Consider the following 23,766-nt stretch of genomic DNA (forward strand, 5'->3'; position numbering starts at 1 on the left):
ATTTGATCACATGATCGGATTTTAATATGGGACCTTGTGTGAAGGTTTATCCCATTTTTCTCCATGTTAACATCGGGCGCAGATGATTTATTTGAATTAGTTATCTGTGGCATTGAATCAACAAATGCTAATCAATAGATCTTCTAGATTGCTCTGATTTATTGAAGGGGAGATTGGGAAGCCAAGCAGATAATAGTGGACACTGGGGCTCGTCTGTCGCTCATAACTCTTCCTCCCTTGCTGCCTTCACTGCCTTACTGCTCTCTGTGGGAATCCTGAGCGCTGCTAATGTATTCTTTCATCAGGAGCATAATTAAAAGTCTTATCACTGCAGGATTCGAAGGACACATTACATTTTCTCACCATTTAACCCACATAATACACATTTCCTTTATAGCTATAGTAATATAGCACATGGTTTTAACAAAATGGACTTTGTCTCCGGGTTTTGGACCCCGGCCGCTGTTTCGTATAAATCTAAGCAGGTGACACAAGATGCTGTTAAACAAATTAGGTTGTTGAGTATTCTCCAAATGTGTCAGTGGGGAAAGATCAATGTGGGCTCCGCTCTGTTCTGAGCGTTCATTACCGAGATGCGTCGAATGCTGAGGTGCAATATGTTGCCATAGCCTCTAAACTCCCGCGTGCATTATTCCTCCCAAGCCTCTGAAGACGCTCAACCCGGGTCCCCATTGTACTGGCAGCAGGGCTGTTAGCATAAGGTCAGAGCGAACATAAAGGCGTTTCACTGAACAGTACGCCGACCTGAAGACAAACACTGCGGCGTGTGATGGGCGTCACACTGGGAGGTGATACAGACAGTGCAAACGCTGCTTTAGCGAAGAGGACTTAAGTCTCTGTTTCCATTTTGCTCCAGATGCTTCTCCAGCTGCTCCTGGAGTCGCCTCGCTCCTCTGACGTGCTGTTGTAACAACTACGTCGGGCTTCTAATGGTGACTTTGAGCTTGTCTTTAGTAAGCAACCTGCCCACATATATTGGCCTGTGGTAAATGATAAAATACTCACCAAAAAGGAGACGCGGCAGCCCAGTCAGCGTGTCTGAGAGCTGCTGGGATTTGATGAAAGGTTTTCACGGATTGGCCGGGATTCAGAGGCCATCATTTTTTTTTTTTTTTTCACCGTTATCGCTGGGGATTTACATTTTCTGTAGTTACATCCAAATAGTAGAATGAGGCACTGGTCTATTTCTGTCTCATGCTGAAATAAGAGCAGACCCTGGAACAGAGTGATTAGACCGGCACAGCCAGCGGCAGCACCAGCCACACTCCCTGATCATTGCTTGTAATGCCTTTGGTGTCTGTATTAATAAACCTTCAAGTTCACTATTCCTGACTGACCATTTACTAAAATAAAACCAAATTCAGTTTCTAAATCTGTTTAGGTTCCTACATTTTAAGCTTATTTGCTGTAAGTAAAGCATCCCAGATTAAAAAAATGCTACTATACTATTATTATATTATTCTGTATTTAAGTACTTGTAGAAGCATTTAAAGAGACTTAAAGTCAAAGTAGTAATCAAAAGTATGTCAAAGGAATATCCAAAAAAAATCACTGGATGTTGAAAAGGAGCAAAATTAGCCTAGTTTCTGAAAGATCCTGCTGGAATCAGCTCAATCATCACATAAAATAAATCTCTATCAGATAATAATGCGTGTAATAACAAATTTCTCATCTACAGTAGCTTCTAGCGACTGTCGTAGCGCAGCAAATTAAAACCACTTTTGTGGCCCGTTGTGTGAAATTGCCCTGTGAGGTCTAAGGTACAAGAAGATCACACTGAGCCTGGATCACAGTCCAATCTGTGCATGAGTTTACCTGGAGGCGTGGAGGGAGGCTGCTCTTTGCCTCTTTAATCTGTCTTGTCAGCAACTGCTAGTTGGGGAGTGAGGCCGGAGTTCTCCTTGGTTTTGCCTGTAGCTGATTTAATGTAACGGAGTCTCTCCAGTGCAGCGGCTTCTGGGGAGAATAGAAGCGTGTGCTGCGCCTGCTCGGCCACCTCTAAACCTGAGAAGCAGCAATAGTAAAAGACTGGAGGACGCGTGACTGCACCTGTGTGGTTTGGAGTCTAGACAAAGTTTATTATTAGGTGGAAAATGAAACCATTCATTCATTTCTTCCATTGCTATGGTTGGTTGGTACTGACTAGTATCCGGTTTCTTGTTGCCTGAATCTCAACTGTGGTCACTGGTGTTTGTTGAGGTAATCAGCTGTGGTTTCGGGAGTTGCTGCTGATTAGAACACCAACAACAGTTCATTTGCAATTCATAAAACTGGAACAATAAGCTGACAAGCCGCGGCAGCTGCAGCGCATAAAAACACAAGACACTCTTTGCACCGCTCCGAAGACGTTTTACATCCCCTTCCAAAAGTGTGTGTGGCTCCCAAGCACATGAGCTGGGTTTCCAGCTAGCTAGCATGGCGTGCCCACGGTACCTGGATGTGCATGTTTGCGGGTCACATGCACACATGCACATGCAGACGCCACGTCCACCGGCGTGCAGACACACACACACACACACACACACACACACACGAGCGAGGTTTCCAGCTAGCTAGCATGGCATGTTTCTACACACACACGCACACACACACACACATGAGAGAGGTTTCCAGCTAGCTAGCATGGCGTGTTTCTACCACACACACACGCACACATGAGCGAGGTTTCCAGCTAGCTAGCATGGCGTGTTTCTACACACACACACACACACACACACACACACACACACACACACACACACACACACACACACCGCTCTAAATATAGCCCAGCGGCCCGGACTCATCCAGGTGCCATCCTGCCGCGGTCGCTCCGTCTTTGTTCTCCACAGGAACTCGCCCCTGGCTGTATGCGCTGTCTGCCCCTGATGTCCCAGCAGCCACCTGGGAATCTGTCATCAGCCGCGCTGTTAACTACCCGCCTGCTTCTGCTACGTCACCTTTAACCCGCTGTCAGGCCGACTAGCGCTGAAACGGTGTCACCTTTACTCGGCCGCGGCGCCGCTGTCAGCTTCCGTAACACGCAGAGAAACTTACCTTTTAGCCAGTTTCATTTTATACAAGGCTTCCTGTCCACTTATATTGAGGCTGTGAGCCACTGACAACTGTGACCTTTCAGGAGCTGTGGGCCCGATCAGACTGGGTGCTGTGGGACTCAGTAGGGAGTTAACTCTTAGTTCACATTTTCCTCCCACAGCCAGGACGCTCTCTGCGTTTCACTCCTGCTAATGGAAAAAATGGTTGTGATAAAAGGAACCTAAATGCATCGGGGTCACATTTTCATCGTAGCCATTTTGTAGATAAACTGCAATCTACATACGGTCATAATGAACCAGAACTCTCTGCTTCGGCAGCATTAAGGTCCAGTAAACGGTACCGGGGAGGATTTAGCACTTTTCAGAATTTGCTGGACACGTGGAATTAGATCTTTTCATTCTCTTTTTTTTTGGAGGGAGGGGAAACGCAAGGATGAGACAGGGAATTTGCAGCGTCAGACATCAACAGGCCGAGCTGCCGGATTCCCAGGCATGGCGCTGACAGTTCTTCTGGGACTGAACGAGTCAGATGTCGCTGGCGCTGCAGTCCAACAGTGCCCAGAGCTCCGAGTGTTATGACAGGCAGCGCAGGATCTCCAGCGACGGGGGGAACGGAGCCGCCCGGGCATCAGTATCGAGACAATCAGTATCACTCAAACTTATGGTCGCGGGTGACGCCGGTTGCCCGCGATTGGACATGACATGGAAAAAAGAGACTCGTGAACCAGCAGTTGAAGTGTCGTCGTGCGGCTGAGCTGTGGTGCAACTGCAGACATTCTGCTGCAGCTGGTGGCAAAGTCTGATTATGTGCTCTACTAAACAAGAACTCTGGGATGTGTTGCAGGGTGCGTGTTCGGCGGCACACCACACCAAGCTTCCTCCATCTGTCCGGCATCGTTTCCTCATTTGCGAGGAATCAATGACAAAAGGGAAGAATGTGAAGCGAAACTAAATATCTGGACGTACAGTATATGTGCATGGTTCATGTCTGCTGTAGCTGAAGCCGCGCGGCCTCTTGATGCCTCCCTACACTCCTGTTAATGGCTGCAGCGCGACTCCAGCTCATTCCCTCTTAGGAAGGATTGCTGGAAGGGGCAGAGAATCAATATTATAAAGCCTGAAAGACAAGGCCTGTTAATATAATAGGAGCAGGTGAAACACCATAAGGCAGCAGAGTGGTGTTTAGATCATCGGGAGTAAAGTCAGTGGCTTCGTTGGGCAGATCCCCCGTTCCGCTGAGGGGAAAGAATGTCGGTAATAAAGGCAAAATGCAAAACAATAAATATCGGAGGCCTCTGTGCACAGCAAACCTGCGTCTGACCCCACTTTTATCGCAGACATCCACTTTGACGGCGACACTCAGGAAACGGACACGTGTAATCCACGGAATCTCCATTTTAAGGGTTTTTGCACAGCAGCACAGTGTGAGCGGCCGCTGCGGACGGTAAAAGTTAATCTCCCGTCCCCGAACAGGAAATTGTGCCGGCTGGTGAATCACAACATCACATTTGAAAAAGAATGAGCTTTAGGTGAGAGAATAACTTAAAGGAGGAAGAAAGAGACATAGGACATGTTTTTTTCTCTTTCCTGCTGTCAGCTAATATAAAACCCTCATTCATTATTAATGTGAAATATACGTTTCTTTGCTTTTCATTACTCTGGGGCAAAGTAGGATATCACACATTGGGCATATTTCCCATAGCCACATACTGTATATGCTGTATGCAGTATATACAGTATAGAGGTGGCATTATTTTGCTACGCTGTTTGAGAAAGGTAGGATCCCACTCTGTTGATTGAAATCAACAAAAAGGGGGGAAAATCCAAGCGAGCAGGACGTCCATTCATGGTTTCTATGGCGATGGCAGCGTGCTTCCTGAGAGGCAGTGATGACATTCTGATTTTTGGTCTATTCATGTCTGCTGCCACACCATGCTGCTGTGATTGCGACCCGCTGGAATAAACCGGAGCCCTAATTAGTCTTTTTATGCGCCGCTGCACTCGACGTCATCAACACGGATGTGTGTGAGAACTTTCACTTCAGCCTTCCGCCGGCGCGTGTCGGTTTTTACATGCAGAAGGTGTCATTACGTACGTCCAGCGATCTCTCAGGTCGCGTTACAGCTCCAGGGATCTATAACAGCACATGGACACTGTTTTTTTTTACCATTTTTTCTGTTCTATTCACACTCTTGGATTTATACATGATTTGCTGGTTTTTGTTGCTGTTAGCGTTTGTCTAAATATGTGTGGTTGAGGTTTACCAGTAATAAGAAAAGACATACAGTAGTAGTTTCATGGCAGAAATAGTTGTCATATACTTTAAAAAACCTCAACTATTATAATTATTTATCGCAATAAAACCACAGTAACGGTTCAGTAGGTTTGTTTCATTTTTGACGACAAGCCAAATCTGCGATGTGTTGACCTTTGACCCTGACCTTGGGTTCTTAATGGGACCTGTCCTCTCCTCTGTGTTCACCAACAGCTGGACAATCTGGATGAGCAGGCGGCACAGATCAGGAGGGAGCTGGACGGCCGTCTTCAGATGGCAGACCAGATTGCTCGGGTGAGTCAGAGTCTATGAGGGACCTGCTTTGTTATAGAGTTAATATGGCTCTAATATGGTACAACTTGTATAAACATTAAAGTGTGAGCTGCCGCCCACTAAAGTAAAACTGTAGTATATATGTGTTAGGTCACTTTACCAATTTCTGAAATAACTTTTTCAATGAATTACATTTTGAGTTAGTCCTGTCTTTCAGATGATCATATTTAATTGGCTGTTCCTTCTCGTCGCACCATTTCTTTGCTGAGTCATCGCGTTTTCTCTCGACAGGGCGGCAAGTTCCCCAAGTTTGTGTCGAAAGAGATGGAGGCGATGTTCATCGAGGAGCTCAAGTCGTCAGTGAATCAGCTGATGGCCAATCTGGAGAGCATGCCTGTGTCGAAGGGCGGCGAGTTCAAACTCCAGAAGCTCAAACGAGGGCACAACACCTCCATCATCGACATGGGCCAGGAGGACGAGAACACGCTGTCCAAGTCTGACGTGGTTCTCTCCTTCACATTGGAGGTAGTGTAACGTGCAGTGAGGATAGAGACGTGGGAAGATCACGTGACATGTTCAAACTTTAGCTAAATAGAGGGAACATTATCCTATTAGTATCTAAACCCCAGAGCTGTTAAAGCGGAGATGTCATCAACTTGTCTGCTCTAAGTATAGAAACAGACAGCAGACCTGTTCAGGGGCTTGAACAGACGCTATGTTAAGATGCACGCACGCACGCACGCACGCACGCACGCACGCACACACACACACACACACACACACACACACACACACACACACACACACACACACACACACACACTTTTACCACTTTCTTACCAGAGAACGTGAGTCATCTTGTTATCAGCTTGAGATGAGCTATCACCACAGAACTGGGAGCAGTCGCACCTCATTCCTTATGATGCAGTGCTATTTCAGAATCGGGAAAATTAATCATTTGCAAAGATATTGCATTTTGTCTTGTTGTTTCGCAGAAGCTATAGATTTGAGCACAGTGTGAGCTGCCTACAGATATATACAGTGCAGCTTGTGCTTGAGGTGGTGCAGTTTGTCCATAGTGTTTGGTTAAAACCCATGAATGGGACTTTGTGTCCCTTCATTTGAGGCGATGTCTCAGCGGATGTGTGTTGCTGACTTCCTGGCCGGTGGCCCTCTGATGAGAGATGACTCACCTCCTGTCTGCAGCCCTGACCGAGGCGTCTTCTCCTTGCAGGTAGTGATCATGGAAGTGCAGGGCCTGAAGTCTCTGGCTCCCAACAGGATTGTGTACTGCACCATGGAGGTGGAGGGAGGCGAGAAGCTGCAGACTGACCAAGCGGAGGCATCCAAGCCAACGTAAGGGCCTGTTCCAGCATGTGCACACGCGTCTGTTCACACTTACGTCCATTAGAAACTAACGCCCTTCACAAATGTCAGCATTAGTGGACTGAAACAAACACGTCAATAGAACAAGATCGAAATTTCCTGTGGTAAAACTGGTTGCAGAGGATTGTCTCCTTTTACTGTACAGACATCTTACTTTCATTCCTTTTGAGGTTCATTTTAGTTATTTTCTACATTTTTAACCTTTTCACCTTCTGTGATTTCACTTTGATTAAAATAACCAGCGAAATAAAACTCAGAGGCTGTGCCAAAGTCTCCAGCGCCGCAGCGGGTGCTGGGCTGTAGAAAAACATTTTCTTTGCTTGGCGCTCTCTGACGCATTGCTCCCTCTCAAAGGCACTTTGCATGTGGGACAGTACACTTAAGAAGGAATTGGACTGTGCAGTTGTGCAAAACTTCAATTTCCTTCTTTTTCTTCTGTGAACTCGCCTCTTTGGCCCTGAGCAGCAAAGTCTGCCCCGATAGTTACAGAAATATACCCACAGCTGAGCCTCCACATAATGGAATATACAGGAGATTTAATGAAAATGTGAGCTGTTACTGGGCTCAGGAGCAAATTCCTGTACCTGTAGGAAAACAAAATGTTCCACGGTCCCTGTGTCGCTCATGATTCACTGCTGAACCCGAAAGGCGTTTTTGCTTCGTGATTTCTGACTCAGTGGATCCAGGTGTGAAGATCCATTGTGGCGAACCGCAGTACAGTATATTAAAAAGAAAAATGTCCATTCTTAACTATTCATGCATTCAAACTCTGTGGTTTGTATTAATCAGAGTACATTGTTACCTTACTTCTGTCTGCCCCACTTCATTGAACTCTATTCATAAACATAAATATATAAAATGATGAATAATTGTGTGGAGCCTCTTGGTGAATGCACAAAGGATGAGACAGTAGGTGCAGGAGGCAATGTCCAAGAAACCCTGATGCTGATATGGGGTATTTTAAGACCCAGATGTCTTCCTCTGATCGGCCTAATTCTAAAGCCATTATATGAAGTGAGGATGAGAGCGATGGAAGCACATGAATGAGAGAAGGGATTAGAGCAGAACAAGGCGTGTGTGTCCCTGCATTTGCTGCGTAGCGAGGACCAAAGACAGCCTTTTCCTGGCGGAGTGAGTACATTCACAGTGTCAGAGTCCGGTTGAACACAGTTAAACAGGGCCAATGGCTTAAAAGAAGAAGAGTTTCAGGTTGTATATGTTGCTTTTTTTTCTTTGACCCACTGGAGTGCAGTCAGGGAGTCATATATTTTGGAGGAGGAACTATGGAAGCGGAGCCCTGTGACATCCATTAATGGAGCTTAGATGGATCCGCAAGGTCACCTTCATGCCGGCTTCCATCTTTCAGTCAGCGGCTCCTCTGATGCGTACACGCTGGAACCACCAGTGTCTTCATCTGCATTTAAATGCCTACAAGACACAAGCGTCTTACCAGGGCTGGATAATGACCACATGTCGAATAGAGTGCACCTCCTCGCAGTGAAAGTGTATTACGTTACATTAACAAACAACAGACAACAAAAACCCAATAGTAAAGTCAAACACGACTGTACTGCTTTCTCAGTGTATAGCAGTAAGTGATATCTGCTTTAAGAGCCTTTGTTTCTGTCCCAGGTGGTGTAGTATACAGTATGTACGCCGCTGATGTGGTAGGAAACATGAAACCACACAGTACTGTATATGATACAAAAACCCCTTTGGAACAAAACCCTCCTCTCGTTTTGTCCGCGTCTGGTATTGTTTCTGTTGAACGCTATGAAACGTCGTTATAAATGGACGGATCCTATTTTAATTTTCTATCTCATTTATTTTTTAGTGCTTTTGAGACTTGCCTGTGATCATGGCTACAATACACTTGACAGCAGCAGTTAATTTTGGCCAGTGTGCGGCATCTCTCGGCTGCAGACTCCACAAAATAATGTTGACTGATAAGACAGGTTGTTGTTATATTAGAATCTTCCTAAGTGCAGCTTTAAAGATATCTGCTGTATAAATAGCAAGGGCGCCTTTAGAGCCAAGGGGGCAGAGGAATCAAGCGTCCTCTGGGGTCGTCCCTGTAGATCTGTGTTAGATTGCAGAATTCTGCTTAGTCCAACGTGTGCTTATAAGCAATTCAAAAAAGCACCAGTTTCACCTCACAAAGGCTAAAACGTGTCATTGCTTGTTGATGCTTGTTGACGTCCACGCGTCCCGTTCACACAGATGAGGTCATTGTGTGCGTAAACTTCAGTGCTATGCTGCCATGGAGGCCCATCCCTGGAGTGTGTTCTGTTGTGTCTTTCAGCTGGGGGACCCAGGGGGACTTCACCACCACGCACCCTCTGCCCGCTGTCAAGGTGAAGCTGTTTACAGAGAGCACGGGGGTGCTCGCCCTGGAGGACAAGGAGCTGGGCAGGGTAACGCCTCTACGTCTCATACTAAGTCTGCATTGTGTCAAGTTATACATGAGGTAGTAGTTGTGGAAATGAGAAAAACCCCGAATCCTCAAATCCTCCAGATTGTTTGAATTGCACAGTACATGCAAAAACGCTTAAAGGCGAGTGAACACCGTGTGTGTGTGTGCGTGTGTGTGTGTGCGTTCGCTCGCTCTAACAAACACTCATTTGATGTTTGACGCGCCCGTGTTTCACCGGCTCCTGAACCGATCCCGCTGAACCCACAAAAACAACACAACGTTTAAGCGTCACAGACTTGAAATGCGGAGGGAGCACCAACGCCGCTGCCGTCTTCGGGCTGCACCTTCTGGGGGTGGAGCTGCACGAGGTCACCGTGGGGGGCGATTACGGGAGGTGGGGTCGCCGCTTCGCTTCAGACGTCCCGGTCGTGGCGGTGACCTTGGCGGCGACGCGGCTCTTTGATCTCCCGCTGCTGCGGCGTTGGCAGGAAGGCAGGCTTCCTCAAAGCTCTTTAACTCCGCAAAGAGAGATTAGGCCTCCTCTTCAGGGAGGCACAGCAAAGCGCCGTTCTCCGTTTCTGCCCTGACTCACTTAATTCCTGCAAAATAAATTATATATATCCATGTATGGAGCTGAGGATACAGGATGCCATCTGATGGCTTCAACGCTTTCTTACTTCCCGCGCTTCTCCGGCTGCAGGTTGTCCTCCACCCGACTCCCAACAGCCCGAAGCAGTCGGAGCTTCACAAGATGACCGTGACCAAGGCGTGTCCCGACCAGGATCTCAGGATCAAGCTGGCCATACGAATGGACAAGCCACAGAACATGAAGCACTGCGGGTGAGAGGCGCGCTGCCGTGTAATCCCTGCCATGCCTTTCACACACAGCTCTGGGCTCCGTGGCCTCATTTCGGCTCATGTGCTGTGGAAAAATACTGTGAAGCGCGTCACTCCCTCTGCTGGACGGCGACGTGTACTTCACTTTATGAAACACAGGTCTTACTGAAAAAATGTAAAACCCTTGACCTCTAAGGCCTGATGATTATGGTACATGCAGATGATACAGGTTTGGCTGATGACGCGTGTGCTGCTTCTGTGTCCTTGTGTTTGAATGCTGTTTTCACAGATACCTTTGGGCTTTTGGGAAAAACGTCTGGAAGCGCTGGAAGAAGCGATTCTTTGTCCTTGTGCAGGTGGGTCCTTGATAAATAAAGCAGTGAGCCTCACAGGGATTCAACCTACTGAGCTCTAACCAGGAATAAGAAGAGGAATGCTCTCATTTTGTTGCTATAGACTGCAAGTTAGGGGAAAATGTACTGTACAATATAACGCGACCTTTGGCTGAAGTGACCGTCGAACCTTTATTTTGAAGGTGAGTCAGTATACGTTCGCCATGTGCAGCTACAGAGAGAAAAAGTCGGAGCCCCAGGAGCTTCTCCAGCTGGACGGCTACACCGTGGACTACAGCGACCCGCAGCCCGGTGAGCCCGCCCCCCCGCTGTGCTGTAAAGGTGAATGTGCTGTGTGCGTGCATGGTAGCGCGCTAACCGCCCGCATGCCTCCGCGGCAGGGCTGGACGGCGGCAGGGCCTTCTTCAACGCCGTGAAGGAGGGCGACACGGTGATCTTCGCCAGTGACGACGAGCAGGACCGCATCCTGTGGGTCCAGGCCATGTACCGGGCCACGGGCCAGTCCCACAAGCCCGTCCCACCCACTCAGGTCCAGAAACTCAACTCCAAAGGAGGAGCTTCAGCCCAAATGGACGCACCCATATCTCAGTTCTGTAAGTCCCCTGAAAGCGCGACATGGTCACCGGTTTCCATCCACATAGCAGCGAAAGCGCTAACCCATAAATGTCTCACGCCATGCGCTCCACGCTGCAGCCACACGACCCGCTGGTAGAACTAACACACAAGCACGCACGCGCGCCTTGACCGCTCACAGACCCCCCCCCCCCCCCCCCTCCCTCTTCAGCATCTGTTGGACCGCCACTCATTGTCACCACGCCCACGGTAATTAAGGCTCGATTCCACGCTGTTCCATCAGTCCGTCCACACAGGAGCGGCCGCCGCGGCTGCAGGACGCTCAATAGGTCACCACGCGAGACTTGAACATTCAAGCCTGCTGGGGTTGAATAGACTGACAGTGCCACGGTGTGCTCCCGTCCCGACCGTAGGCTCCCTTTTTAATCCACCCGCGGCTCCACAGGGACGCTGTGAAGGCAGCCGTGGTCCCGAGATAAATTCTCAGATTTCTGCCCTGTTGCCGAATGCCGAGCTAGACGTGTGTCTAAAGCTGTAACCAATCTGTCACTGTAATTGCACTTCTAAGCAGCGCAGAGGTCAGGTAGCACAGTGAAGGTAAGACTGGAAAACCTAGCGTTGCATCTGTACCAACTTCTGTTTCTTGTGTCCCCTCATTAAAAGGAAGGGAAAAAAACACACACATGCTTTTGTACAGTACACACCACCATAGTTGGGTCTAGTGTCTCGATCATTTTCTAATTGTTCCAGACCAGAAGTACAAACTGGCAAGTCTTTTTCTCATTACACTGTAATTAGTGTCACACACTACTTATAATCCACAATAATAGATCCTGCTATTCAGAAAAAAAAATTTTGTGTGCATCTTTTCACTCTATTTCTATATAAATATTAAAAACAACAATTTTTTAAATATATTTTTTAATTTTTTCTTAATCATGGCAGTAAAAAATCAGAGTTACTATAATAATTAAAAAGTAATAATCAATTCCCTTCTAACCGCCCCTGTCTGATATGACCTACATGAATTGGATCAGCTGTCCTATCATCTAAATTCTATGTTATTTCTCCATTGGTTTCTTTGTCCAGTATGTGATCGTTCTTGTGGTTAGTTGACTCCTCTGATGCCAGCTGTTGCCATTCAAAGCCTCCTCACAGTGGCACAGACTCCCCACCCCCCTCCCTGAAACATTATGGCACACCACGCGTACATGTTTCACCCCCTGGTTGTCTTGAATGGCACTGGGACCATAACATGAACAGACCGCCTGACTCCGCTGCAGTGGACCCATCAAAAAAAAAACAAGAGGTCTATGAAGGTTCTGATCTGGAAAGCAACTTGTTATATAATAAAGAAATAAAGAATGAAATGTAGGCCAGACTTCATCTGTTACGCTGAACTCTAAGAGACTGAATAGGAAATAAGACCAATTAGGATGTGAGGATGTCATAGTGATCAAAGTACAGCAGACGGAAAGGGGTACTCCAGTTAGTGTCCTATGATTCAAATGAAAGCGGCTCTGATGTCCTTAGTGACAGTACAGAGACTCTGGCAAAGCCTAACTTCTAACAGTCCAAACATCCACTCGCTAATTGTGACACTTCATTATAATTTTGATATCTTCAAACCACCGCTATCACGTAATTCGGGTTATTTTGGAGACAAAGCTCCTGCAGAATAGAGTTTTAGTTTTGCTTGGTATCTAAACAAAAACCAAAAAATACTGTAATGCAACCCAAATATGTGCAGTATGGAATGTGTGCATCTGTATGGAGAAATAGTATTTACAGTAAATACGCACAAACAAGAAGTGATTTTAAAAACTTTTTGCATATTTAACACAGCAATAAAACAAAGCGTAATCTGAATTTAGCGAATGCTCCATTTGGCATCAGGAGCTGCGCTGACACATCCGTGGAGTGCCTCCTCTCCTGTCTCCGAGGCCTCGCTGTTGTCTCAATCTGGCCAACACCTTCATAGTCTCTTTCCCCTCTTCCCGAAACGCGCTCCAGCCGCCGGACCGAACGCCGCAGCCCGGCTGCCGAGGCCGCGCTCTGCTACGCGGGCGTGCGCGTTTGCCAGCGTCCATCCTGAGCGTACGTCTTCCGTCCGAGCCGCAGCCCGTCGCACGGCGGCAGTACTTAACGCGTGGCTCTCCACTCCTTAAGTACTTGTCCACAATCCAGAACAAATAAACTGCAGTGGAGTGATGAGGATCGTTAATTCGCACTTCCTCTCTCTGTCTCTGTCTTCCTCTGTCTCTCTCTAATAAGCCTCAGCATCTGTTGTCAAGTTCACATATCCTCACATGTGCTCACACACCACCGCCCAGAGACTCTCATGTTGGTATAGGTTGTTGTTTTTCAGTTGTGTTTTCTTCATGCTTTGCCTGTACCCTTCTTGAGTACTGCAGCTGCTAGATCAGGGTCTCTCGTGATTGCTCTCCTCCAGCCTTGTTGCTAGTCTTTATGTTATTCTGGTTTGTCCCTTCTTACCCTGCTGTCTTCTAGCTGGACTCAAGGGTAAGTGCTTCCCTGTAGCCGGCACAGCTCAGATAATCCCCGACGATTATCTGACAAATGCAACGTTCTTTCTCTTCTTTCCCTTCTCTCCTTTTTCACGTCTCGCTTCATGTCTTAGATGTTAGTTGATAACTTTTTTTTCTTTCTGACGACCTCAACTTGAGGGTTAAAGTATAAGCATCCATTCGTGCCAGTATAGGATGCATGTGTTTTATTCTCAGAACTCAGCAATGGTTACAGTTAATATAGTTGTTTACTGCATAATTGCCTTCTCTCTTTATGTGTATTGGTGATGGGAGCCCTTAGAGTAAAGCAAATAGAATGATCCTAAATGTGCCTGACGAAAAGCAAGTAAATACGATGTAAGAATGATCTTCAATAATAACAACATATGCATAATATATACAGTGAAATAAAGAACATTAATCCTTTATTGGCAGCTATAGACAAGAAGAATCTGTTGGCAGATTCGTTCAATTCATTCAAAAATAGAAATGTTGAAAGTCTGACAACGAGGCAGTCTGTGAAGATACGGTTCAAAATATATTTGATGCATGAGTGAAATATGTTTTGACACTTGCTACTGGAGGTGTTGCTCATGCTTTACCTCAGAGGGCCCGCTTGCAAAATTGCTCCAAGCCTTTTGGATCTTTTTCTCAATGAGAGTTGGCAAATATGCATGCGGAGTATTCTGAATGCCAAAAGACAAGAAGTAGCTGATGCCGCCCCTTCTTCTGATAAAATACTCCGGACCCCCTCCTCCTGCCGTAGACCAGCCTGTAGATGGACGCTAGGCCGACGCTACATCTCCGGAGAGGAGAGATCTCATTTTGATTTCTTTTGACTGCCCTTTGTTTGCCTGAATAGGAGAACACCTGTGTCATGTGTCCATACTTTTGTACAGATACAGAAGTTTTCATTAATTTCCCCCCCATCTCCCAGAGAATGATACAAATTTGCCTCCGTCAGCTTCATGCTATTTACCCATGTACTTGCACCAAATTGTATTGCTACCCTATTAGAGATCTCCGGTAGTGGTATGCCTGTTAGTCTGCTCTGTAGAGATCATGAATACACTGCAACATATTCAAGTATTGTCAACTTGCAAATGCATAGTAAGAAAAGGGAATGCCAAAAAAAGACAACATGCAAATTTGAACAACGGGGTCTGCAGATGTGCATGACATTTTAAAAAGCTCAGTGAAAGGTCACACTGTTCTCCAGCATGTGATAATTTGTAAACGTCTGCAAATCTAACTCACTTGGTAATTTGGTGATTTCATTCATGGTTGAAGTCATTATCGAGACCTTATAGTAAGTCATCCTAGTTCGACTTCAGCACCGGGTGCATTGTGGGCTTCAACTTCATTTCCTCATTGAATCCGAGCCGAGGAGACGCAGCCCACTCACTGTGTGTCACATCCCCAACCCTCCAGGCATCTTCTGTTCGCTCGATTTCCTCCGCGACATCACTCTCTTTGTGTCCTGCCCCTGAATGGATCTTCCTCTTGTGCTTGTCAATATCATTGTCCAGTCCCTGTTTTTGTCCTCTTCAAAGGGATTTTCTTACTACGTCCCAGATTCCTCTTTCATCCCACCACCGTCTCATCTAATCTGCCGTCACCAGCCTTTCTGTGTTAACTGTCCTTCGCCTACTGTGTGTATGAGGCGTGACGCCGCCTGTTTTGTCCTTCCGTCATTGAACCTGTTTCCACTGCCCCCATCTTACCTGTCTGTTTACTTGTTTTCCTTCTCAGATTTGACTAAAAGTAATTTCGTGAGGTGGAGCTGCGTGCTGTAGGTGCCCTTTGAGCCTTTTTTTTTTAGCGCCCTTGGCCTTTTTCCTCCCACTGACCTGGAGGTGGACAGATGTCGCTTGTGTTCTGTCTGATACTCCTGCCCCGCTGAGCCCAGATCAGGCCTCCCGCCCCCAAATCATCCCCACTCATGTCGGTGTCTCATGGACATGACATCTGCCACTCACACAGACGACATGACTCATGCATCTTTTATCCTTTGAATATATTAATTATTGAATCACCCGAGTCCTAATCATTCTGTCTCTGTAATGTTTAGCACATAGCTGTAAAATGGCCGGTTAGTGGATGTTTTTATTCCCACCTTGTTGTCATCACTCATACTTCTTATGTTCCATCACAGATTCATGACAGTATCAACACAATGTGATGTTTCTTAACTGACCGTCACAGTGTAGCGCAGCTCGGGGGACGTTTAATGACCACAGTCATAACAGAAAGTTTCAAACCTGGAGGTGAATCTGCAAATCCGCAGTCCCTTTTCCAAACATATTTTTTCTTCCTCCTTTTAGTGCATTTCTGTCTTTTTGTACTAGCACACATGTCAATATTTGTCGGGACATTCAACAATCCAGAATGGCAGAATCTATTGAATCCATACTGTTCAAAATAAGCCAGCTTTTACTCAGCAACAGTTTCTGTGTTCAAGGCTTTATTTCTCATGCAAAACACCAGGAAATGACCGAGATGCATGCGTGCACCTACGTACAGTACGGCAGAAGCACCTCTGAGCTTAGTCCCAGATCCATAGAATCCCATCCACCAAACATCTTTATGCTCTCTGACACAATGCAAGTTGACAATGTAAGCTGTAAGTGTTTATAATTTGCCCTTTAGACGTAGCAAATGGACCCTGGTGTTTCTGTGTGGTGATGAAGCCCTGCCGTTGTACCTCACTGATGTCTCCCCCTCTGAACCGTGTGCTTTTCCCTCTACCGCCGGACGGACAGACGCTGACAGGGCTCAGAAACACGGCATGGATGAGTTTATCTCCGCTAACCCCTGTAGCTTTGACCACGCCTCGCTTTTTGAGATGGTGCAGCGGCTCACGTTGGACCACAGGCTTAACGACACCTTCTGCTGCCTGGTGAGTTGCCCGTCTCCACGCGCGCCGCGCGGTTGCCGGGGGCGACGTGCGTCGTCACGCAGCGCCCCCGCTTGTGTTTTGTGTCGCGCAGGGGTGGTTCAGCCCGGGCCAGGTGTTCGTGCTGGACGAGTACTGTGCCCGGAACGGAGTCCGCGGCTGCCACAGGCACCTGTGCTACCTGCGCGACCTGCTAGAAAGAGCCGAGAACGGGGCCATCATCGACCCCACGCTCCTTCACTACAGCTTCGCTTTTTGTGCCTCCCACGTCCACGGGAACAGGTGTGACTCAACCCCTTCCACGACGACTTAGACGACATGGACACAGGTTCACCTCATGAAGCCCAGAGCAGACGCAGACACGAGATGCACCAGAGGCGTTCTGTCGTCCGTCCGTTTGTTGTGATTTTGACGTATTTATGTTCAGTTGTGTTGTTTTGGGAGCTTCTTGTGTTGCATGCCGCGTAATCAATTGCACATCTCTGCATATTTCTTTGTTTTCCACCATTTTCTTTGTTTTTTATTTCTCTCTGTCCTTTGTTGCCATAGTCTCTTACTGTCCATATTATTCATCCTCCCATGCGTCCGTTAAAGTCAGAGAGGGCAGCAGTTACTGGGGGCCGCTGGGCTATGAGGCCCTAACGTCCCCAAAGAGCTCCCCGAGCCCAGCTCCTCGCGCTGCCTCTAAGCGAATGCGCATGTTCAAGTTTAGAAAGAGAAAGGATGCCAAAATACCGCTGAGTCCAGGGCAGAACAGGTGAGCCTCTGTCATGTAATTGCACGTTTTAGCCAAAGGCATCTCAGGAAAGCGTCACGCAACCTGCAGTCATTTCCTGCGGAGCCGAGAGCCGTCAGCCAGTGACGGGCGGTTGCATAAGTGGAGCCTCGGCAGGGCTTCGCCCGGGCTGAACCTGTGTGGGTGTGTGCGCTCTCCCCAGGCCGGACGGACTGAGCACGGTCAAAGTGGACGAGAAGGAGCGCTTTGAAGACATCAAGGAGCGGTTGCGCGTGATATTAGAAAACCAGATTGTAAATTTCAGGTGAGTAAATGGAATCGCAAACGCACTCGCCTGGCGTTCACCCGCAATGACGACGTTTCCATCTCCGTCTTCTCCTGTAGATATTGTTTCCCCTTTGGTCGTCCAGAGGGTGCGCTGAAGGCCACTTTATCTTTGCTAGAGAGGGTTCGTAAACACCGCAGTTTCCCCCTCGCGATGCAACAGCGGTGATGTAACGAAAGCCCGTTACGTAACGCCCCTCTAATTGTGGCCTGCAGGTGCTGATGAAGGACATCGTGACCCCGGTTCCGCAGGAGGAGGTCAAAGGGGTCATCCGCAAATGTTTGGAGCAGGCGGCGCAGCTCAACTACCAGCGCATTAAAGAATATGTCAAAATCGAAGGTAACCACACGAGCGGCTGGCGGGTGAATGTGGTGACGGGGCCGTGGCAGAAACAGCAGCTAAACTGGTGGTAAATGGGAATGTTGGATTTAGAGTAGCCTTGGATGTGTTTCACTGTATGACACTGTACCTGTCGCTCTATTTATCTGTGCTCACTCGGTGAATTCACTTGGAATGTGGCACCTTCGTGTCCGCATCCCAAATGACTTGTGGCGGTTTGTGGGTCTCTCTCTCTCTCTCTCTCCCTCTGTGTCTCAGTCCAATAACTCTCTCCTTTGTTTCAGGCCCGCTTTAGCTCTGTGCTGTTCTGTAGGTCAAGTTGGCTTTTGTGTAGAGGTGTGTGAGTAAAAATGCATTCAAATCCAAAGCACTGAAACCCGTCGATGTGCCGATCTCACGCTGTGCCTTGACTCTGGAAGCTGTGTAGTGGCCCGGCCTCTGACACTTGCTGATTGGACTGCGGGTGCGGCCTAACTGCCAGCTCCCAGTCGATGCCCACGTTTCTCTGGCTCTCACCTCCAGCAGACTGTGCCCGGCCTCTTTACGCCCCCCGCCTTGAACTACCAGAAGCTGTCCTGTCACCTCTGTCCCGCTGTATGTTATTAAGAAGAACCACTCTTCTGCTCCCTGTCCCCCCGTATCTGCTCTGCTCCGTTTCCTCTTATCCAGTTATCCCTTTATTTGACATAGTGGCTTTTAAAGCGAATGAATGCTGGGGTTGAGTTATACAAACCAGCATCTCAGACACCTGCATGTGCTTTGAGACATACCAACATGGTCTTTCTTTATTGGCATGAATTACATATCAAAATGACATTAATGACTAGAAATATTTCTTATTCTCTCTCGCTGTGTCTTTTTTCCAGTCTATCCATTAAATGCCCAAACTAATGTTATTTATGCCTTGAAAGAAATCATTCAGGGTGCTGAAGATACTAAGGCTCTGAACCTTACTATCTTCCTCCGCGATGTAAATCTATTCCCACTGTCCTTGTGAAGTACCTGGTTCTAAACCAATCAATTGACGTTACCAAAAGGCGTGTTTCACTCGGACAGCGACCTCCCATCAGCTCCTGACCTCCAGCCCTCCTCCACCTCTGACCCCAGCCTCTTGCATGCCCCGATCCTTTTTTGTAGGAAAAAAGAGGGAAATGTTTGAGCACCCTGTCTTCTGCTTGGCGTCTCAAGTGATGGATTTAACCATCCGTGAGTACCTTCATCATCGTCTCCCCATACGCCCCCCCCCCCCCCTTTCTCTCTGTATAACGCGCTCCGTCACCTCATCCCCTCTCTGCCTCCTCTCTTTCTTCAGACGTGTTGCTCCTGCCATGCTTGTTTTTATCTGTGCCGTTTGTCTGTGAGCGTGAGTGTGGAGCGCACCGGTGGAGGGATGTGAGCAGCACCGCGCTGAATCAGTCGGGCCCCTTTTTTTAGCGTCGTCTGTTTGCGATGGACATGAATGAGCAGTCTGGTCTGTAAGCTTCTTTGTTTTGGTTGGATGCACGCTCCTTTGACTTGAATGCATTTTTACATTGCTTACATTATTACCTCCCTCAGTCATTTAATCTGATCATGTTTCAGTGGTGTGCTGTGTTGAACAGGTAGGCTCTTTACTCCAGTGTGAATCCAGGGCTATTGTACTGGGAGGGCAGGTTAGGGTGTACGGATTGAACCCGTTCCTGTTTGTCTTTTAATTCAAACCAACTCAAGCCACTCAGTGTCTACGACCCTGGCAGCTCTTTGTGTGTCCAACCTGTTTACGAGAGTCTAAGCTTTTGTCTGTTTGTTAACAAACATCTTATCACTTCTTTTAATTTCTAATTTTCCACAGGTTAATGTTTCAGCCTATGTGCTTTCTGTGTGTGTTCGTGATGTTTGTCTGTCGCCTCCGGAGCTGAAATGTCTCAGCAGATCCCCTGAAAGAGTCTCGTGAAGATAACTAACCACCTTTAGACGGGCGCTACTCTAAACATCTCCTCTTTATCTTTTCTCTCCCTTTGTTTCTCACTGAAGTTGAGAAAGGTCAAAAGGATCAGAAGGATCCAGGTGAACTCATGTTTAGCTTGTGGTTTAGCATCGTACACATACATTCTGTGCACACAGACCCAAACCCTGACCCTAGGCTCCGTTACAGCACATGTGCATGCACACAATGTACAGTACCTGTAGATGTTCTATACACTATATTAAACACACTAATGTACAAATGTCTTGGCATGTTTTGAGCATTCCTTTAAATAATTAATACTTTCTTAGAGATTGTATTATTTTATGTAGTTCTAGATGTGCTTGGGGTCAGTTTAGTTGATTCTGAAAGCTTTATTTACAGTCACAGATTAATAATGTGACCAAGTTGCTGTGAGATGTACAGTAGAATAAAAATATTTACCGTGAAGAATTCTAAAGTAATACAATCTCTGTATAACTAAACAAGAAAAACAACGGACATAAGCATTTTAATGTTAACACTCATCATCAAACCCACATAAATTAGCAAACATTTTTAAATGTTGTGCTTTTGAGTATGAAATGGTTAACGTACATACGTTTCATCGCCTTATGATCAAACGTTTATATCAGATCTTTTGCCCCAGTGCCCTAACGATGCTCATGACATTTCTTCAGCTCCGCTCCCAGAGCTCAACTTCAGATTATGCCCACATGCAGTTACTGTGATACGGAACCACGTGATTCATCCATTAATGTCGATTAAACGTCTCCGAGGATAATTGCTACAGCTCCTCAGATATCTCGGATTTCCCATAATGATAAATTAGAAATTAGAGGCAAACCCAAACTGGCAGATAAAGCATTTTTTAATCTCAGCCAGGATCCATCCACAGATAAATGATATAACTTATAATAAAAAAAAGTAGGAAATAAAAACAGTAACAAACAGCCTGAAGCCTCAGAACCGCTACTATTTGATTTAGTTCCGTATTTATGTGCTTTTGATTTTCACTCTGTGTCCCCATTCAGTTCCATGTTTGATTGACACACACCGCTCCTCATAGTCACGTCGTCTGAACGCTCCCATGTCATGATGTATAACTGTCTTATCCGACCATTGTATCAGCACAGGCGCGTACTGTAGGTGGGAGACAACAGCTGTCGCGCACTCAAAGCGAACTGAGCATTTAAAAACGAAGCCGTACACAAGGAGCGCATTGTTTGTTCTGCGTGTCTTAGGCTCCTTCTGCAGGAGGCTTGTTTAGGACCATTTCACAAAATGCATGTTTTACTGCCACATCGCACCTTCATTTCAGAGCCCGAAGTCTGAATATCCTACATGCACATTGGTTTCTGTTGTGTTATGCCATGCAGCCCAAAATGCTTATAATTGACAACACGCTTTACTTGTTTAGGGGGATTGATACAGTAGGCTAACATCACAGCGTAAGTGCTGTGCTAAAACATAAACAGCTAAATCTGTTCAATAGTCATAAACCCCCCTGGAATCCTTCTCTGTGCTTGACTAACCACTCATCCCTCACCCTCATCCTTTTGTCTCAGAGAACGTAGGCCGCTTAGTCACGCCTGCCAAAAAGCTGGAGGAAACAATTCGCCTGGCGGAGTTAGTCATAGAGGTCCTCCAGCAGAACCAGGAACACCATGCGGAGGTGAGTGAGAACCCTCTCCTCCTCTCCTCCTCCGAACACTTTCCTCTATACTCTCACTCTTATCTCACTCCGCCCCACAACAGAGAGCTAGTCACATTATCAGACCTCTATAAATAAAGCTGCTTTCATCTATTGGTACCCCCCCCCCCCTCAATAAAAACCTTCTTCAAAGATGAATTTAATTTAGGGATGCTTTAATTGGTGTTCGACAGACCATAGCTACACAGAATATTTGAGCAGAGGCTGTAAATTATATAGAAAATTATATAACGTGTGCAGCTCTTTCTACTGATCACACTCCGCAGCTCATGTTGCTCTGTTATATAAGCTGCTGAAAATTGGTTTGATGTTATTCTTGGTATTCGAGACAATAATAAAGATAATACACATCGTGTGGAGCTTTTGTATCTTCAAAATGTGTTATTAACACATCCAGGGGAGGAAGAAATAGAATTATAATACATGTATATATATTCATATTTATCAGAATTAAAGGTTCACAAATGAACGGTCCTTCTTAAAAAATGTTTTGTTACATTGGTTGAATCTACAAAAAGATAAATTAGCATATTATCGCTAGCTCAGTGTTAAATAAAGGAAGAAGAAAGCTTAGAAATAAAAATAATGACTTGACAAGTTTGTACTTTGTTATCACTGAATTCAGTTATGTATTAATTTACCTCTACAGTTTTCACAGCTAATTTATTGGCACTAAGGCGTTTAAATGGCTCCATAACAAAGTGATGAAGCAATGACACACAGAGACTTCATTGGCAACAATATGTTGCACGTACTGTAAATGTGAATTCTGTAAATGTTGGGTTTGGCCCATTAGTTCGTTTGTAACATAGCATCAGGGAGAACAGTTCTATCCCATTCTGTTTAGCACAGTGGGCTCAGAGCTGTGGGAAAGCGTGACGCTCATGTGTAGTTGTGTAGCTCTGTAGGTGATCCAGTGTCAAATTAGAACATGCCGATGAAGCAGATTTATTGTATCTCTCTGAATATGCTTGACAGGCGGCAGTCACGAGTTCTGGAGATCAATCGGTACAGTATTTTTATTTCTTTCTCCTCCTCAGTCCTCATCACGACCCCCCTGTTTGGCATGTGCGCCACTATGACCTCCTAGGCCGCGCTACTGTGGGAGTGGGTGGGACTGAGTGCAACCTTAAAGTGTGAAACGCACTGTAGAACCTGCACAGCGTGACTGTGACCATAAAGCATGTTCATCGGGCCATAACGAGGTTTCCTTTCTCTCCAAGCATGCTGAAACCAGTAAATCTCCTGAAGTATGCTCCATGTGAACTTTTTGAAGTTTGATCCACCATGAACATTTGTTTCCCCCTCCATCCAGTGATTAAGTTTGCAGTCCGCGCTTGTCCAGGCATCCCCCCCCCCCTCAGCTTCTCCTTCTCCATCCTCCTCTGCTGTCTCTTAGCTTACAAAGCCTACCTGTACAAAACGAAAATGCCTCAAAAGTACATTACTGTTCTGTACGTCTTCCTGTGTTCTCACTGTCATGTGATTGGTGACTTCTGAAGCAGGGAAAAGAGGTATGTAGCTTCGTGGAATGAAGAACTCCCATAATGCTCTGTGCATGTCCAGGAGACGGCGTGACCGCTCCCTTACTGTCGGTGCTGCTCAGGACTGGTCTCTTGACACGGTTGCATTGATACAGCACTGTAGTCTGCCTGGCTGAGCACTGGGTTTGTCCCTCAGTCACCATCAAAGGTTTCAGGTCCTTCTGCCCCGTGACCTTTGAGCACTCCCCCCTAATTCACCTGCTGGAAACCTTTAGTTCCCCTGTTTACCGTGCGAGTGTCTCTCCTTGAATGTGACGGAGAAGAGCTTCGGTTGCTGCCTGTTTTTTCTCAGCATTGTGAATGAAACCAAGCTGTTGATGGCTGGGACCGGGCAGGTAGGTACACAGGTAAGTAGAAGCTCCCACTGCCGCTCGAATGGGCCGGGGCGGCAGCGCGAGGCCCGGCCGATGAAGCATGCGAGACCATTTGGAAGGAACGAGCTTCCTTTGTGGAAGGTCTTAGTTTGAATGACGAGCACACGAGCCAGGCCAAGACTGCCAGCGAAGCAACTGCTGCGCTCGCGGCGTCAAAGGGCGCGGAAGACCTGACGGCGGCGAAATCGGGCGGAGGCTC

General features: G+C 46.8%; 1 protein-coding gene across 11 annotated transcripts in view; it reads left to right on the forward strand.

Moving 5' to 3' along the window:
* Window positions 1-23,766, forward strand: part of cadpsb (Ca2+-dependent activator protein for secretion b) — a 45,184-nt gene that overhangs the window by 12,097 nt on the left and 9,321 nt on the right. For 2 of the 11 annotated variants that reach the window (XM_055509314.1, XM_029150721.3), the window contains exons 4-20: window positions 5,545-5,625; window positions 5,896-6,129; window positions 6,839-6,960; window positions 9,293-9,404; window positions 10,104-10,243; window positions 10,530-10,596; window positions 10,776-10,884; window positions 10,974-11,186; window positions 16,457-16,593; window positions 16,685-16,872; window positions 17,529-17,630; window positions 17,711-17,774; window positions 17,867-17,990; window positions 19,128-19,196; window positions 21,504-21,610; window positions 22,628-22,657; window positions 23,152-23,163. In XM_055509314.1, coding sequence (XP_055365289.1) covers window positions 5,545-5,625; window positions 5,896-6,129; window positions 6,839-6,960; window positions 9,293-9,404; window positions 10,104-10,243; window positions 10,530-10,596; window positions 10,776-10,884; window positions 10,974-11,186; window positions 16,457-16,593; window positions 16,685-16,872; window positions 17,529-17,630; window positions 17,711-17,774; window positions 17,867-17,990; window positions 19,128-19,196; window positions 21,504-21,610; window positions 22,628-22,657; window positions 23,152-23,163 — 1,911 coding nt within the window. Of the gene's footprint in view, window positions 1-5,544; window positions 5,626-5,895; window positions 6,130-6,838; window positions 6,961-9,292; window positions 9,405-10,103; window positions 10,244-10,529; window positions 10,597-10,775; window positions 10,885-10,973; window positions 11,187-16,456; window positions 16,594-16,684; window positions 16,873-17,528; window positions 17,631-17,710; window positions 17,775-17,866; window positions 17,991-19,127; window positions 19,197-20,003; window positions 20,037-21,503; window positions 21,611-22,627; window positions 22,658-23,151; window positions 23,164-23,766 lie in introns of all 11 variants that reach the window. The other 9 variants (XM_029150733.3, XM_029150726.3, XM_055509315.1 and 6 more) reach the window with 6 other exon arrangements.

The sequence above is a fragment of the Betta splendens genome, chromosome 5, assembly GCF_900634795.4.
Source record: "Betta splendens chromosome 5, fBetSpl5.4, whole genome shotgun sequence".
Taxonomy (NCBI): Eukaryota; Metazoa; Chordata; class Actinopteri; order Anabantiformes; family Osphronemidae; genus Betta; species Betta splendens.